The sequence below is a fragment of the Dasypus novemcinctus genome, chromosome 3 (assembly GCF_030445035.2).
Source record: "Dasypus novemcinctus isolate mDasNov1 chromosome 3, mDasNov1.1.hap2, whole genome shotgun sequence".
In the NCBI taxonomy this organism is placed as follows: domain Eukaryota; kingdom Metazoa; phylum Chordata; class Mammalia; order Cingulata; family Dasypodidae; genus Dasypus; species Dasypus novemcinctus.
In genome coordinates this window covers 116,459,382-116,477,513 of record NC_080675.1, presented here as the reverse complement: position 1 = coordinate 116,477,513, position 18,132 = coordinate 116,459,382, and the positions used below count along the sequence as shown (strand labels likewise).

Sequence of the window (18,132 nt, the reverse complement as noted above, 5' to 3'; positions counted from 1 at the left end):
CGAACAAAAAACAAAAGTGGTCCTTCACCATGGATAATTTGTGAAGCGCTGTATTAAGTATTAAAGAACACAGCAAATGCCTGGGTCATAGTAGGCACTCAGCACATTCATCCCTTTCATCTTCCTTACCATTCAAGTAAAACACAGGACATCAGAAAACAAAAAACAAACAAACAAAAAAAACCCAAGCAAACCTGCACCCATCACCACCAAAAATAGCTTCTGTGGAGAAAAATTAAGTAAACTACTTCATATTCCAACTTTATACACTAGTAGTTCACTTCTCAGTTAAAAGCAACTCTTTTATTCTTCAAGACTGAACAAAGAGACCTAAGAGTTAAACTAGTAAATGTAGTTGAAAACAAGATCAGAGTCTGGGCCCATATTAAAATAATTTTGGTTAAGAATTTGAAGGTCTTGGTTTTTATCCCTTTCTTTTTATTCTGAGATGGTTTAAGTGTTTGATTCTCCCTGCCCTCTGGCTTCCTGCTTATCTCCAGTTAGCAGGTCCCATTAACTGCTAGCTGAATACTGGGCTGGGCCATTTATATGTACAAGCTCATCTAATTCTCATACAAACAAAAAGCCAATATACCACTATTAACCTCCTTTTACAGATGAGGAATTGAAGTATAAAGAGACTATAGGGAAGTGGATGTGGCTTAACTGACTGGGCTCCATCTACATATGGGAGGCCCTGGGTTCACCTTGTGAAGGCAAGCTGTGAAGGCCTCCTTGTGAAGACAAGCAGGCCTGCGCCCGTGGAGAGCTGACAGCCCGCGCCCGTGGAGGGCTGGCGAGCAAGATGACCTGACAAAGGGAGACATACAGACACAGAAGAACGCACAGCAAATGGACACAGAGCAGACAGCAAGCTAGTGGCAAGAGGGGTTTAATGTACTTTAATAAATACATTAAAAATAGACTATAATCTGTTGTCATAGAGCTGGTAAGCAGTAGAGCTGGGACTAACTTAACCTGCAACCCCCTACCCCACCCCACCCCACCCCCAACTCACAACTTTATTTATATTTCCATTTAGAAAGGATCTTGGCAAGCAATGTTTGTTGACAGCTGTTTGCATCTTTATGCATCAAAGTGGTCACTTTCCCTCCTTGCTCGCTTGACATCCCCACACTTTATTAATAACAGGAGAATAAAATGAAAGTCCTTGACTCTGAGATTTTTATTTCCTCATTATAAATGAATACTACCATTAGGCTGCATATATTTTATCACAATAATTTTTTAAGAAAATACCCACAGAACTGTACCACACAAGGAGTGAACCCTAGCGTAAACTATGGACTTCAGTTAATATAATTATAATATTGGGTCATCAATTGTAGCAAATGTACCACACTAATGCAAAATACTAATAGGGAAAACTGTGTATGGGAACTGTTTTCTCCATGATTTTTCTGAACACCTACAACTGCTCAAATAACAAAAACCAACGCAAACAAACAAACAAACAAAAAACCCAGTCTCTCAGTATATATATTCTGAATCTCTGACTTATCACCTAACTTACAAAAGCCCCAGAGCCCGCCAGACCAGGGGGCACTGAAACAGCTGGGCACCCTCCTTGTTCTGGCCACGGTGATCACTGATCACTATCCACCTAACCGGAAGTTTACTATTTCCTTTCCTGCAGCCACAGCATCAAGAAAGAAGGGAATTCTGCCTCCCTCATGGGTGGGAAGGAGGCTGGGACTCTGGTTTCCTCTCTGCCAAGTGGGACACAAGCATTTCCCCATAGAACCACTGTGCTGGTTGGGTCCCTGGCCTTGCCCACAGCAGAAAGCAGCACTCGGGGGGCTGGAGACCCTGATTCTAGGAATGGGCCTTCCCCCAAACAACTTCCCTCTCCTGAGTTCTTGGGGCACAAACCATTAGTCATGCACCCAGCCTCACTCTGTTCAAATGGGCCACAGCCTGCTGGGCCTCAGTTTCCCCCCTCGACAGGAGTGGGTTTTTAACATTGGGCTCTGATGAGTCTGGATGGAACCCAACCTTGCCTTCCGTCTTCTCTTGAAAAGAAAAAGCATTCCAATTTCCCCCCACCTCCAGCTTATTTCTTTTGTAATTCCTATCCAGCGTGGCCTACTTTTTTTCAAATGCAACTACCGACTTAATTTATTAGGCCTAAGAAATTCTAGGTTTCATTTTGGGTCTCCCACAGGGAGGAGAACCAGTCAAGCTTCCCCAGGACCATTCTTTGGGTCACTACTGGTACCACTCACCCCAAACCCAAACCACTTAGCCTATTCGTTTTAAGGGTAGAGGAGCAGAGATACCCTACTGGGAGGGCACCCTAGGGTGGTGCTGGGAGATGGCTGTGCTCCAAGGGAGGGCCCAGGAGGCCTGTATTGGGTCAGAGGTGCTGCTGAAGCAGCGTGGGCCTCCTTGGTCACTCTCCTCTGCTGTCACCATGTTCTGCCTCTTTCCCTCCAGTGTGGGGATTTTGGGGGTAAGTATCTTCAGTGGTCTTCCTTCTCATCTACATGTTCTGCTCAGCTTAGGCAAACTCAATCAACTTCCCAAAGGCCACTATTTTGGGCAGGACAATTGTTATGCAGGACAGTGTTGTACGAACCATGCCCCTCCGTCACTGTTAACAACCATCCCCCCTTACAAGTTTCCAAATGCCCCCAAGGGCAGGGGGTTGGGGGGGCAGTACTGTTCAGCAGGGAAGAAAAGTGACTCAAGAATCTACACCTTCATCCCAGGTATCATCTCTGCACTCCAGATGCATATACCCAAAGCAATTTCTCAAAGGCATCTTGACGTACTGTCCTAACAGACATCTTAATTTCAAATGTTTAAAGCTAACGTCATCACTTTAATCTGCTCTTCTTTATGTCTAGTAAATGAGTCCTGACACCTCCCATTCTCTCCATTCTGGGAGTCATCCTGAATTCGCCCTGAATCCTTTTATCCAATAGGGTATCAGCCCACAACCACTGGCTAAATTTTCTAGCCCATCGTATTTTCTAGAGTACTTTTTCTAGAGGTGAGCCCCACCCTTAATCCATAATCCAGTTCAAAGGTCTAATGTAAAGTCTAATGTAAAGCTGCTGAGATCAGTTTTAAAGTGAGGCCCTCCATCTTCAAGGCTTTGTCCACAGAGCTGCCTAAAGAGAGGTGAGCAGTGGGAGAGCAAGAGTTTAGGTTTAGGCAGAGCTGAACCTGGGGGTGTAGTTCCAGTCTGCTGCTTATTAGAGGCATGGCCTGGAGCAGGCCCTGAAGCAGGCCCTGAGCAGAGGGAGAGGCAGGTCCTCAGCGCACCCAGCTTATAATCTTGTACTTCACATATCTTTATAGTAGGTGTTCCATTTGAATGGATGACTCCTACTTATCCTTCAAGAATCAGCTCAAGAGATAACTTTCTCCTCCCCGGCCACTTCACATATCTTTATAGTAGGTGTTCCATTTGAATGGATGACTCCTACTTATCCTTCAAGAATCAGCTCAAGAGATAACTTTCTCCTCCCCGGCCTCTTCCTGATCTCCCAACCTCACCCCAGGCTGGGCTAAGCATCTCTTCTTCTGAGGCCTTTACTTCATCAGCTTCCATCAAAGCCCTCCCACTCTGTCAGAACTGTTTACTTCATCTCTCAGAGCAGCCTGGGGGTAGGGGCTTGCCCTCTTCTGCCTGGGCCCATCGCTTGCCTGGTGCCTGGCACATGGCAGGGACTCTCTCATTTAGTAAATGCTTGTGGAATAAAGGGCTGAGTTTAAAACCACTCTGTAAGCTGTTAAGAGCCATTTGAAGCACTAAATACTGAGAGAATCACTTTAATTCAGGACCTTGGGCAGAGACTAGGAGGGGAGTGGAAAGAGCACTGGAGAGGGAGCCTCAGCTTCGCAATTTTTGTCTTGGCTCTGTTAACGATCCAAGCCTGTTGCCTGGACAGGGCACTGTCTCCTCAGCTGAGGAAATGGAGAGATGGCTTGGGGCAGGAGTCCTTAGTCTGGAGTCCACGACCTCTAAGGTCTATGGAGGGAGTCCATGAAATTTCTGAAATTGCTGCCAATCTCAGCTGTTTGCATTCTGTGGGGAGAGACCAGAGATTCCCAAAGAGGTCCAAGGCCCCCAAAAAGCCAGGAAATGCTAATATGTATAATCTGAGTTCCTCCAATCTAGTGTTCTGAGGGGGAAGGAGGTGTTAGGAGCCTCCCAGACACCCACAGCCATCTCACACCCATCTGTAATGCACCTTGTCAAGGGGCAGGGACTGTGGCATGAAAGAGCCCTAGGGCTGACTCCGCAGCTCCCTGAACTTTGGCCCCACAAGCCAGAGAGTAGAGCGTGGGTCTGGGGAAGAATAGATCTATACACAATGCTCCAAAAGGGACAGGGAACAGGATCAGAAAGGAAATCAGCTGGAAAGTAACCAGCTGTGACTAAGGAAGATGAGGAAAGGCGCTGAAGAGACAATGGAAGCTATCAAGATCCACAAGTCTGGCACAGGCGAGGGGAACACTAGGAGTCCTGGAGATAGATGCCTGGACCAGAAGGAAAGGAGAAAGGAACTGGAACTTGCCGAGCACCTACTAAGTGTTGGGTACTTTCACCATATAATAATCCCGCAAGGGAGGTTTTGTCGGCCCCAGTGTTCAAATGAGAAAACCGGACCAAGAGAGATTAATACACATTCCACAGGTTTTAGGTGTCCCGTTCTTTGGCCCCCTTCTTTGCCCTGCATGAGCTTTGCTGAGGAAAAGTTTGGGGAGGGTCCTGATTAAGGCGGCCTCCTTGGGATCTCTCCTGAAAGGAACGGCAAGAGATAGGACTATGCATCTGCACCTCTCAAAGGAGGGAGAAGGCTTCATCGATTTTGCAACACGTCCTGGACGCCTGCCACGTGCCGGGCGCGGGCTAGGTTCTGGGAGGCACGCGACCAGCGCCCTGCCCTTGGTAACCTCCTCCCCGCCCCCACCCCATGCTGACGAGCTGGAAGGTGAGGGCTTGGCGTGGGCCTGGGATTGGGCAGCGGGTGCAGGGACCGGGCTCGGAGGGGAGGGGGGCAGGATCCGCCCAGGCTCCCCACCCCGCTTCCCGTTTTACCAGCCGCAGGTCCCCGGCTCCGTGCACCACCAAGGAGAGGTTCTCGGGCTGGGCCGCCGCCGCCATGTTGCTCACTCCCTCTGGGGTCGACGTTGGAGTCCGCGGCGCACTTCGTCGCTCTGGTGGCTGCAGGGTCCAGGGTCCGGAGTAAGGGGCGGGAGGCGGGGCCGGGGCTCCACCGCCAGCCGGGGCTGGGGGCGGGGCTAGCGCGGGGGCGGGGCTAGCGCGAAGGGGCGGGGCTGTTCTGCTCTCTCTGCAGACTGCGGGCGGGGGCTGCGAGCCGCAAAGCCCCTTTGCCACCTCTACCTGCGGCAGCGTCTTGCATCGTATCCAAGCAGACTAATTGTTCTGAAAGTAGTCTGCAGGAGCAATAGCCACCAGATTTCCAACTTTAGCTTTAGAAGAATAGGAGTGTAGGGATATAGGGAGCTCTGAGAATGCAGATTCTCAGGCCCAGTACAGATATTCTGATAGGGTAAGTCTAGGTCTGGGGTGAGAGCAAGGGTATGTATTATTAGCAAGCCCCTCTGGGAAGGCTGAGGCTGCGGGAGGGGCACGCTCTACACCAGGAGTTCTTAACTTTTGTTGCCAGTCAGGTGAAAACCACAGACTCCTTACTAAATCTACACTATACTGTGTATTATTTAATAAGATATCACACCTGCACCAACACGTCCCCACAAGAATAATGTTCTTTGGAATTTCAATTCAAGCTCATGGACCTCGTGTTAAGAACCCCTGGCCTAAACTTTGAGAAACAGGCACTATACTGATGTAGCATCCATGATGGCCCAGTGTCCCCAACACCCAGTAAAGGGCCTGGCACATGTAGAAGCGAACGAAGGAACCGGTGCATTATCCCATGGGCCTGATGCATCAATATAAGAAAGCTGTGAAACGGAGTTTGTGAACCCCTTTCTCTTAACTCAGCTCTGCTTCCTCTATTAGAAGCTCAGTTTGCCCAAAATCAAGCTTTTTTCCTCTCTAAGAAGCATAGGGAGATTTTACGCTCCTGGGAGGTGCCACTTCCTCCAAAAGCCTCAGTCTACAAAGACCCCTCCTTTGAAGACTGCACTCGGGAATTCACTGCCACCCTTTCATCCCAAGCCATATTCTCTTACCTCCTCCAGGAGAGTTTCTCCAGAATTCCCAGCCCTTGAAGTTGCCTCCATGTGGCACTTACTGCCTGCCCACATATGGAACATCGTCTGTGCTTCTACTACTAATCACCCGAACTACTCTGGAAGTCCACTGAAGGGAAGGCCTCAATTCTTAGCCAGAACCTGGTAAGTTGTTCTGTAAAGCATTAGAACTCAAAAAAAATAAAAAAAAAATTTTTGATGAAGGTAGATCAAGCTCTGGAACCCCAATAATGACTAAGAGAGAAGTGTGTGTGTGTGCGTGTATGTGCGTGTGTGGACAGGGAGGATGGAGGGGTGTTACCAGGTGTGACAAGGCAATGGAATGGACTTTTCCAGGGGACGTACTGAGTCAGGTTCTTTGCTCTAAGACACCTCCACAGACTAGGCTGAGTTTAGCTGGTTCCTCCAACATCTCCTGCACTTGGCTGCTGAGCAGTCCCTGTTTGGAGAGGTGATTAACTAGGGGTCACCTGCCTACACTCATGCACCTGACTCTAAAATACACTTTCTGCTCCTTGCCTTGGGTGGGGTGGGGGGATTCCTCACAGTTTCCCAAGCCTATCTTTCCAACGGATGAAGCTGAAGCTGAAGGTGGCTCCAGGAAAGGTGTAAGAGCTGAGAGCCAATCGAAGTAGATGCTTTTTGATTCTTAAATTAAGAAAATAGAACCAGGACCTAAGCAAAAGCCACTAAAATGATGACACAGCAGCCACACTGGGAGTGATATTTGTATTCTCCTGAGCAGTAATGCTTTGAAAAGGGTTTGAAGGTTGTTGTGTGGGGACAAAGATTTGCAGGGACAGAAGACAAATTTAGAAATATATTCTATGACCAGGGCTTTTTATAGGAAAGCTAGAAGGGTGAGTTGATAAGGATTCTTAAGAAACTGACTTTTTTTTTTTTTAATAAAAAAGGAAGTGGTTATAGTATTTAGAAAGCTGCAAATGGAGTTTGTGGGTCCCTTTCTCTTAACCTTTGTCACTTGCGACATTTCTACATACTTTTGTAACAGAGACCAGCATTCACAGTGGTGAGGAGCAGACTTCGCCAGACATTTCACTCAGTGTTAGAGAAAGCTGGTAGCCTGCTTGGCACAGCTTTTCTTGGCCTCTGCTTAACTTCCCCAGACAGCACAGCATTTTGAGGCCGTCTCTCCACTGAGTACACTGAAAACAACTTCGATAAATTGTCAACAAATTTCTACTGTGAAAGTTACTGGGAATTAAAAAAATCAAATCACAAGAAGCACATCCTCGGGGGTCACAGAGCTACAAGAACATCCTATCACAGTTGAGGCAGGTTAATATAGTGAAAGGGGGAATGCAGCTGGCTCAGCAGACAGCACTGCTGACAGACCACATGGTGGTGAGACGCCACCCGGAAACCTCCTGAAAGACACTACCAGATCCTGGCCATGAGAAATTCATTTGGAAGAGGCGGGGAAAGCCCCGGATGTCCTCAAAAGGCCTCACTGTTGTCCCCCTGAGAAATAACAGGTGGGACAACCAATCAGAACAGCAGACTTTAAAGAGCCGTGACCTAGGGTCTCACCCGTGCAATTTACCCTGCAGTAACCAAAACATGAACCGGGTACTCTTCTTGTTTTTTTTTTCCTTAATGAACTTGCCTACCTTGCTTACCCTATGGCATGTCCTTCAATTCTTTTATGAGACATAAGCCAAGAACCTAATTTTGCCCAGAATGCAGAGCCATCCAGTAACACAGACATTGCTACTGCAGGTCTGAACTACACATTGTACTACCAAGAAAAATCAGTGTGCCATGGGGCCTCAGGTCTTCCCAAGGTCAGAACAGCTGTAGAATCTGAATTCCCAACTTTCTGCATTTGATTACAGTTAGGGGTTTGCCATAATTAACAAGCTGTAGCTCAGTATCTCCTGATATGCACTGGGAAAAAGGCAAACCCCCTCCCACGTGTCTGAGGGCTCAGTACTTTCTCACAGGTTAAACAAAGAAACCTCTTAGAGACAGGAATGAAGGGAGATAGATCTTCACCATCTGCATATCAGAGGGAGATGGAGATCTTTACTACCTCTACCTGCATATCAGAGGGAGAAGGAGACAGAAACCTTCCGTATTTACAAACCCTTTAAAACCCTGCAGATCAAAAACAACATCTGCTCCTGCAGCATTCCAAGAAGCCTCGACCCCCTCCCACTACCTCACTCGGACACTCAACCCCCCTCCCACTAACTATCATTTCCCTGCCTAGGAAAGTTCTGTATAAATTCAAGTCCTCCCCCTTTCAGGAGTGGGCTTAAGTCTCTCTTCAGACCCCCAACATGCTGGTGGGGGAACTGAAGTCTGTTCTTCAGAACACCTCCATTGGGAGAGCTTTTCAATAAATACATTTTCTGCCTGTGGTCAATCAGTCTCCGTGTCCCAGTGAACACCGTTTTTCTTCATCAATTACCAACAGTTCAATTACTCAATTCTAGTTATTTACAATAAAAGAAAGGCAACCAGGAGGTTTCTCATAGAACTTGGAAATAGGGTTAACAATGAAAGTTAAACTTTAAAAATTCCTATACAATGGATAAGATGAAGAGAGGCCACTTTAAGGAACTATAATCTCCCTGGTAAAAACTGGATTAGCAAACCCGAAGAAAGAATGAGTTAAACAAAGGAAGAGAGATTGCTTCAGGTTAGGAAAAGAAAGCTAGAGAAGAGGAATTTTAATCTCAAACTATCCAGCGGAGAAGGGCACTTGGTGATAATGGTGGCAGTGCCAGCGGCACAGGAAGGGTGGAAGCAAGGAGACTTTTATATTATAAAATGGCAAAAGATTATTATCTGAAGTTATAAAGCTAGCTAGAGTGGTCTCACCAGTTTATAGTCACTCTAGATTTACCCTCACCCTTGCATATGCTTACCTTTGTGATGGTAATTCTAGCTTGACCTTACCCTTGTTTATGGATTAGGCTCATGCTTGTGTATGTTTACTATTGGGATGGTGATCTCTGTTTAATATTCACATGAAAAACCTTGTAAACCGACCTCTGAGACTGTGGGCTGTTTTATGAACAATAGCTGTCTTATCTTTGAGGTTGGGAGCTCTTAAAGAGCTCTTTTAGGCAACCTGAATTACGAGGGAAATTCCTGTTAGCCTCAATCTCAGACTTGTCCTTCTCCCTTCATATCTTGTTTGCAAATAGCTGGTCCAGCAGTAATAACTCACCTAATTCAGAAATTAGTTATCAATAAAAAGCCAGAATAGGAATGGTACAAACATGCTTCAGGGACAAGTAAAAAAAAAAAAAAGAGTAGAAAAAAAAATGCATGCAAAGTACGTTCACCAGAAAAATATTGCTGAGAAGCAAATGAAACTTGTGGTGAACATTTTGCAACAAATTTTACCACAAATTACGTAAAAACTGAAGAGCGCATCCACATGTGGAGGCAAACCAACTCAGGGAGTCAGAGCCCGAGCTGGGTAAGGAGGGGGCCAATGTGTGGGGTTGTGGGAGGGGGACACACAGGGTGTGGGAGTCTAGTAAGATGAGTAGGACATCCTCACAGGGGAGTGTCAGTGACATGGGATGTCAAAGCCCTAGAAGGGGGAGCAGAGGTAGCTCAAGTGGTTGAGTGCCTGCTTCCCATTTATGAGGTCCCAGGTTCAATCCCCAGTACCTCCTGAAAACAAATAAAAAAGTAATTCTCATTAGGGAGCAGATGTAGCTAAGTGGTTGAGTACCTTCTTCCCATGTATAAGATCCTGGGTTCATTCCCTGATACCTCCTTTTTTAAAAAAGCTCTAGAAGGGTAAGGAAGAGTTCACATGGGGGGGCGGGGAGGACACAATTTGGTATTGGGTGAAGGATGCTGATATGACAAGGAAGGTGACCATGGTGGGGAGCAATGTAGGGTGGTGGAGCCTGGGTGGGGTGGAGAAGGTATTTGCCCAGACAAAGAGGTGGCTACAGAGATGGAAGACTGGTACAAACAGGGGGATTAATAAAATAAGTAAATAAGGAGAATGGGAGTGAGGTTTCTCACTGTTGAAGAACAAGGTTACAAATATGAAAAGAAAGAAAAACAATTGAATCCTGTGGTGTTGGATAGAATTGGAGGGATCAATGTGAACTCATAGTTTTTAGTATAGATACAGATATAAATATCTGCATCTGTACACACATACATGCACACATTCCAAAGCTCTGTCCACTGGAAGAGTTTGAGATTAGAGATACCCTATAGCAAAGAGCACATCTAGTATCTAGATCTTGCTCTCTAAATACCATTTTCCACTAAAAGGAGATAGGGCTTCTGGAAGAAATGATTGAAACTAGGGGCAGGGATAGGAAAAGAACAAAATGAGCCTGCAATATCTTGTTGTGCTAGAAAGTAAGGAAGTGCTCCAAGAATAATGGGATATATCAAATGACAGAGCAACCAGCTTGCGGAGGTTCCTATTGTCCAAATCAAGGGCAATAAAAAAAAATTATAACAAGTCATAATGCATTGAATAGGAAACCAAGAGTCCAAAGTGATAAAAAATAATAAGTTGGAAGTGTGACAAAGAATGGGTAGCTACATAATCTAAAAGTATCTTCTTACAAAATATTATTAATTACGCAAGGAAAAAGGCTAACTTTTAGTGGAGAAGCCTGGCATACAGCACCTTAACCCAGCAATCAAAGAACATAATTAGCAATGGGACAAACTGAAATCCTTCACTGCTTGTTGGGATGCACTAAGAAGAAAATAGCATCATTATTGAGATATTCCTGCCAAAGATGCATTAACTGAATCTAATCATGAGAAAATTTGAAATAAGCCCAAATTGAAGGACATTCTACAACAACTGGTCTGTAATCTTTATACATGTCAGTGCCATGAAAGTCAAAGAAAGTCTGAGGGACTGTTTCAGCTTGAAGGAGACTAACAAGGTATAACAACTAAAAGCAACACATGATTCTGAACTGGATCCTTTTGCTATGAAGGACATTATTGGAATATCTGGTGAAATTTGAAAGGAGTCTGAGAATTAACTAACAATAATATATCAGTGTTCATATCCTAATTCTGATGGGCCATCACATTGGAAATTTACTCCCAATGGATCAGAAAATAAAGTTCTTTGTATTATAATTGCAATTTTCTGTAAAAAATTAAAATAAATGAGAAGGAAATTTTGATAATTCAGTTGCATCTATAAGAAAATAGCACAAAGCAGAGATGAAAAGCTCAGGGTAGAGTTAGTGAAATATTAGAAAGAAATGAAATGTGAACTAGAAGACTGTGGCAAAGAAAGTGGAGTAAAATAAAACCATAAAAAAAGTGAAGGCAAAAATGCAAGCATCACAAAGGAGTAGACAATTCCAAAAATACAATGAAGGACATAAAGGAGAGGATTGAGAAAAGTGAACAAAATGAAATGGAAATGAACAAAGACTTTAAAAGGATTAGAGAGAAAATGATAGATATGGAAGACAGAAGGGATTCAATATTTGGATAACAGGTTCTCTGATGAAGAAAACCAAAATAATGAAATAAGAAAAAATGTCAAGAAATAATTCAAGTGCAGCAAGGTCACAGGATACAAGATCAATATTAAAAACTCAATTGTATTGTAGAATTTGAGAGAGGTTCAATTATTTGCTTAAGGAGAGGCCAGGACTCAGGAATGATTTTGAGAAGGAAAAATGGCTTATTGACGGCCAGCCGGACTTGGGAGCTTTCTGTTTCAATCCCGAGCCCTGAATAAGACTCCTGAGTCCCTTTTATACAGAGAAGAAAGGCCAAATGGTCCTTTTTTTTTAGTTCTCAATAGATTTGAATTAGCATATATCTTCCACATCCTAGGTAAGTCCCCAGCATGGAGTTCACACATTCCAGATAAGCCTCTAGCCCATTTGGTCTGCATTTTCTCTGAATATTTAAAGTTTGTAGACTTTGCATTGTTAAAGTGTTTCCTGGGACTGGAGTTGCCGCCATGGTTACCAAGGGCAGGACTGCAGCCTCTTATCATCCCATACCCACAAGTCACAGACAGTTTAGGTTATCTATTAAGAGACAAAGAGCCTCCCACCCATAGCCCAGATCAGTATCTCTATACACTTGTATTGAACAAAACCAAAATGAAATTAAGAAAACAACTTCATTCACAATAGCATCAAAAAGAATAAAATACTTAGGAATATATTTGACCCCAAAAAAGTGTAAAATATACTCTGAAATAAATTAAAGGAAATCTAAATAAGTGGGAAAAGTTCATGGGACTTAACATCATTAGGTTGACAATACTCTCCAAACTGTCCTACAGTTCAACACAATCCCTATCAGAATCCCAACCTATTTCTTTGTAGTAATTGACAAACTGACTCACAGGGAATTGTAAAGGACTCGGAAAAGCCAAAACAAATCTGAAAAAGAAGAAAAAAGTAATAGAACTCACACTTCCTGATTTCAAAGCTTGCAGCAAAACAACAACAATCAAGACAGTATGGTGCTGGCACAAGGACAGACATATAGACCTATGGAATAGAATTGAGAGTCCTGAAAGAAACCAAAACATCTATTGCATACTGCTTTTTTACAAGAGTGCCAAAACCATTCAATGGAGAAAGAAGTCTTTTTAACAAATCATGCTGGAATAACTAGATAGATACATGCAAAAGAAAAAAGTTGGACCCTTACCTTGCACCATAAATAAAAATTAACTCAAGATGGAGCAAAGACCTAAGTATAAGAGCCAAAACTATAAAACTCCTAGAAGAAAACATAGGGAAACATCTTCAGGACCTTGTGTTAAGCAATTGTTTCTTAGACTTTACCAATAGCAAGAGCAACAAATTTAAGAAATAGATATATGGGACTTCATCACCATTAAAAACTTTTGTGCATCAAAGGACTTTATCATGAAAGCAAAAAGACAACCTTTGGAATGGGAGAAAATATTTGGAAACCACATATCCAATAATAGTTTAACATCTAGAATATATAAAGAACCCCTACAAGTCAACAACAAAAAAGACAAACAACTCAATTTAAAAATGGGCAAAAGACTTAAACAGATATTTCTCCAAAGAAGATATACAAATGGAAACACACACACACACACATGAAAAGATGTTCAACATCATTAGCCCTTAGGGAAATGCAACCAAAACTGCAATGAGATAGCTCTACACACACACTAGAATGGATACTAATTTTAAAAATGGAAAATAACTAGTATTGGAGAGGATGGGGAGAATTAGGAACCACTCATTTAATGTTGGCACGAATATAAAATGGCAGTTCCTCAGAAAGTTAAGAATTACCATATGACCTGGTAATCCCACTTCTAGGTATATACCCAATAGTTATTTTGGGGACAGAGAGCAGAAGTAGCTCAAGTGGTTGAGCACCTGCTTCCCATGTATGAGATCCTGGGTTTGATCCCCAGTACCTCCTAAAAAAACAAATGAAAAAAACCAACTCTCCTTGGGGAGTGGCTGTAGCTCAGTGGTTGAGCTATGTATGAGGTCCTGGGTTCAACCCCTGGTATCTCCTTAAAAAAAAAAGTTATACAGGAATTCTGTAATTTCTGCATGACATTTCTGTAAATCTAAAACTGATGATGCAATAATATAGTTATTATAACATAAAAATAGTCATTTATAATGGGAAGAATGCAATTCACAATGATGTTATAAAGTTGTGGCTATCTGTGCACCAAATAATATAGCATCAACAGGAATACTAATTAAAATATAAGACCACAGGATAAATAAAGATAATAGTAGGAGCCTTAAAGACATAGAAGATCTAAATTGTATAATTAGTTAGGTAGATAAAACTTGGTATTCTAAAAACAGAAACTACCCCTTCTTTTTAAGCATCCAGGGATAATTCACAAAGATTGACCCTATATTAGGCCCAAAATAAAAGTTCCGTGAAGTAAAAACAGTATAAATAGTACACACAATGAGGTAAGGCAGGCTGAAGTCTGGCTGGCAGGCATAGCCGCGCCCAGTGGGGGATATGCGCAGCCCACCACTCGGGTGTAGGGTGTAGGGCGGCTGGAACGGGTGAACTGCCCTCAGCCATGGAATGGGCGCACTGCCCTCGGCCCCGCCCAGGCAACCGACACCGGCTTGCTGATAGCCAGCAGGAGCTGCCTACGCTCACATCCCCCCTCCCGCACTGTCAAGCCGCAGCACAAGCCGCACCATAAAAGGCAAGGAACTAGTCCCTACCAATCACTCCCAGCCCCGTTCCCCTTTCCCGCCAGTGCCGCCCCTTCACCAACCTAGAATCTGCCTCTTCCCCCCACCAACTGCTCGCCACCGCCAATCCAATCCCCCTTTGGCCACAGCCAATCAGTCCCCTGCTCACTCCCCCATAACCCTATATAAACACATGTACTTCCCTTAATAAATTAGACTTGCGTGCTCACCTCGTCTCCGAGGTGGTTTCTCCGCCGCGCGCCCTCCATGCCTGCGAGCCCCCGCAGGAGCCTAGGCCTCTCCTGCCCCGTCGTCCACCGGACAGGACGTACCGACCGCAACACAACATCTCCCAAACTCAATGCAATAAATCTAGAAATTTACCAAAAAATCAGAAAATAAAAAGATTCTACCTAATGAAAATTTAATAACTCTCTTAACTCCTGAGTCAATGGGAATTCCAAAACCAATATTGCAGAATATATGGAAAATAAGGATTATGACAATACTACATATCAGAATCCATGGGACAGAATGAAAGCAGTGCTCAGAGGAATATTCAAAGCTTAAATATTTATATTAATAAATAAAAAATGATCACAAGTGAATTAGAAATGATCCATATCATTATCAACAGAACAGATGAACTAATTATTGTATAAAAATACAATGGAATATTACATGACAATAAAGAAAACAAATTCTGACATACACAATGTGTATGAATCTCGTGAGTGAAAGAAGTCAGCCACAAAAGAGTACATACCAAATGATTCCAGTTAGAAGAGGTTCAAAACGAAGCAAAACTAATACATGATGACAGAAAACAGATTGGTGGTTTCTTTGGGGAGTGGACATTGTCTTGGATAAATGTATATATGTAGTTAAAATTGAAATATACTGTAAAAATATGGTGATACATAGGAAAAATAGAACTAATGTAACTTATAGACTATAATTAACAGTAATATTATAATATTTTTATAGCAAAGGCAAAGAAAGTATTATATCAGTGCTAAAGGGTAGAAAAAAAAGAGTGTGGGATTTAGTTTAATGAGATGTGAATAGGATCAAGTCTTTTTTCTTCTTCTTCATTAGCAAGTTGACCTTGGTCATGTCATTTAACCAGTCTGTGCTCATTTATTCATCTTTTGGGACACTGGAGAAAACATTGAGTTTGTTTTTGTTTTTAGGACTAAATAAAATCAATGTACCTGGACAGGATTTTTTAAAGAAATGCTTCTATAAATTGTTAAGCTACCTTTTTTTCTGTTATTTTATTTTTTGAAGTTAAAATAAAGTTTCAACAAAGAAATACACTAGCTTCAGGATAGTAGTTATCTCTAGGGAGCAAGAAACAAGAGACATGGAGGTGGGATGTTTTCGAGGTTTGGAATATTTTACAATAAAAAATCTAAACATTTAAAAAACAGAGTGAAATTTTCAGTGTTCAGTCACATAAATTTTTTCAAGTCCAGAATTGTAAATTTCTTACCCCTCCTCTCTTGTAACAGGTATTTATGTCTAACATGTTGGAAAACAACTGAATCTCTCACTAAAGTCTGAAATAAATCTTTTCTTATGTCAATCAGTAAACAACTTTTACTGTGCATCCACTGTGTGCAGATAATCTTTATGAATCAGGTTATATCCCTCACATTCATTATTCATTCATTCAACAAATATTTATTCAGCCTCTCCTATTAACCCAGCACTGGCTTACCATGCTGGAGACACAACAGTGAACAACAAACAATAATTCACATCTTGATAGAATTTATGTTTTCAGAATTACCTTTGGCACTCCATCCCAGACCTGAAACAGATTCTCAGAGGATATGCCCCCAAAGCACACGAAATTTGTAAAGTCTCCAGCAAATAACTCTAATATCAGGCAGGTTTAAACCCCTGCTGTACATGATAAAAGACACATTGCAAGGGATTAAAATGAGCAATTCCAATTGAAATGTTCAGTTATGCAAGTTTGATTTGAATAGTCACTTAAGCATGGTTTAAGGGAAGATATGAGATCAAATACCTATATTTGAAGGAGCAGATGTAGCTCAAATGGTTGAGCACCTGCTTCCCATCCCCAGGGTCTTGAGTTCAATCTCTGATCCCCCTGAAAAATCAAAACAAAACAATAAACTGTATTAGAAAAGAAGACTAAAAATCAATGATGTAATTTAAAGCCTTAAACACATGTATGAGACAAGAAGAAAGGCTGATGTTAAGTAGCTAAATGCCCTTTCAAGATTTTCCTCAATAAAACTGCTAAATAAATAAATAAAAAGAAACCCAAAGAAAGTAGAAGGAAGGACACAGTGTAGAGACCTGGGACCTCCCCTAAGTCTTCAGCATGAAGCCACCTGCATGACCTAGGAGTAAGTTTAAGGTAACAACCCTCCCCAGAGGGAAGAGAATGTATGAATGTTCTTGTAAACTATGATCCTCCCAAAGCAGTAAACATCCTTGGTAAACGTCCTTCCTTCAAGAGTGAAACTTCACCACACCCCACGTGTATGCTTCACGTGACCCTGCAGGAACTCTGTACTCATAACCTATAGAAGGTCCTTTTTTCTGGAACCCCTTATATATCACCCTTCATTTTCTCATCTCTTTGCCTTGCACTAACTTCATTCATTCTTTGACTGGTCACCATCAAAGATACTCTCCTGTCTGTAAGTCTCAATAAAGCTTATGCCTGACTAACTGCCAGGTGTGTTCTTTGGTTTCACAGCCACACCAATTCATGCCCTTCAGGAGTTGGGTTGGAACAACAGTAAAATAAGAAGAAATTAATTAAATGAAGAACAAACATACAATAAAAGGATCAACCGGGAAGCAGATTTGACTCAACTGATAAGAGTCCACCTACCATATGAGAAGTCTAGGGTTCAAGAACAGGACCTCCTGGTCCGTGTGATGAGCTGGCCCACATGCAGTGCTGATGTGACAAGGAGTGCTGTGCCACGTAGGGGTGTCCCCTGTGTAGGGGAGCCCCACGCGCAAGGAGTGCGCTCTGTAAGGAAAGCCTCCCCATGCGAGAAAAGTGCAGCCTGCCCAGGAGTGGCACTGCACACATGGAGAGCTGGCACAGCAAGATGATACAACAAAAAGAGACACAGATTCCCGGTGCTGCTGACAAGAATGCAAGCGGACACAGAAGAACACACAGTGAATGGACATAGAAAGCAGACCACGGGGGGTGGAGGGGAGGTGGTGGTGGAAGGGGAGAGAAATTGAAAAATAATAATAATAAATAAATCTTTTTTTAAAAAAGGATCAACAAAGCTAAAGCTTATTCTTTGAAAAAAGTAACAAATTGATAAACTTCTAGTAAGAAAAATCAAGGAAATGAAAAAAAAAGGAGGCACAAATAATTCTGAAATGATAAAGGGGAGATCACTACAGATTGTACAGATATTTTAAAAGATCATCAGAGTATATTATGAGCAACTTAAGCCAATTTGAAAATTTAGGTAGAAATGGATAAAGTTTTAGTAAAATACATTCTACTAAAATAGATACAAGATTAGAAAATTTGAACAATTTTATACTTTTAAATAAATTGAATCTATACTTAAAAACCTTCCCACAAAGAAAATTCCAGGCTCAAATGGCTTCACCAGTGAATTCTTCCAACATCAAAATCTTACACAAATTATTTTAAAAAGAGGGAGCACTTCCTAACTTGTTTTATGAAGTCAGCATAAACTTGATACTCAAACCAGACAAGGAC

The 18,132-nt window shown here is 42.6% G+C and overlaps 1 protein-coding gene and 1 long non-coding RNA gene across 2 annotated transcripts in view; one reads left to right on the top strand and one right to left on the bottom strand.

Moving 5' to 3' along the window:
- Positions 1-6,279, bottom strand: part of SORD (sorbitol dehydrogenase) — a 33,257-nt gene extending 26,978 nt beyond the window's left edge. The window contains exons 1-2 of the mRNA XM_058294104.2: positions 6,196-6,279; positions 5,075-5,200 (exon numbers count right to left, since the gene is read on the bottom strand). Coding sequence (XP_058150087.1) covers positions 5,075-5,200; positions 6,196-6,279 — 210 coding nt within the window. The remainder of the gene's footprint in view (positions 1-5,074; positions 5,201-6,195) is intronic.
- LOC139438703 (uncharacterized) lies at positions 4,886-17,591 on the top strand. Its single transcript, XR_011648424.1, has 3 exons — positions 4,886-4,967; positions 6,205-6,360; positions 17,131-17,591. It is a non-coding gene; the product is annotated as an uncharacterized lncRNA (long non-coding RNA).
- The last annotated feature ends 541 nt before the right edge of the window (positions 17,592-18,132 follow it).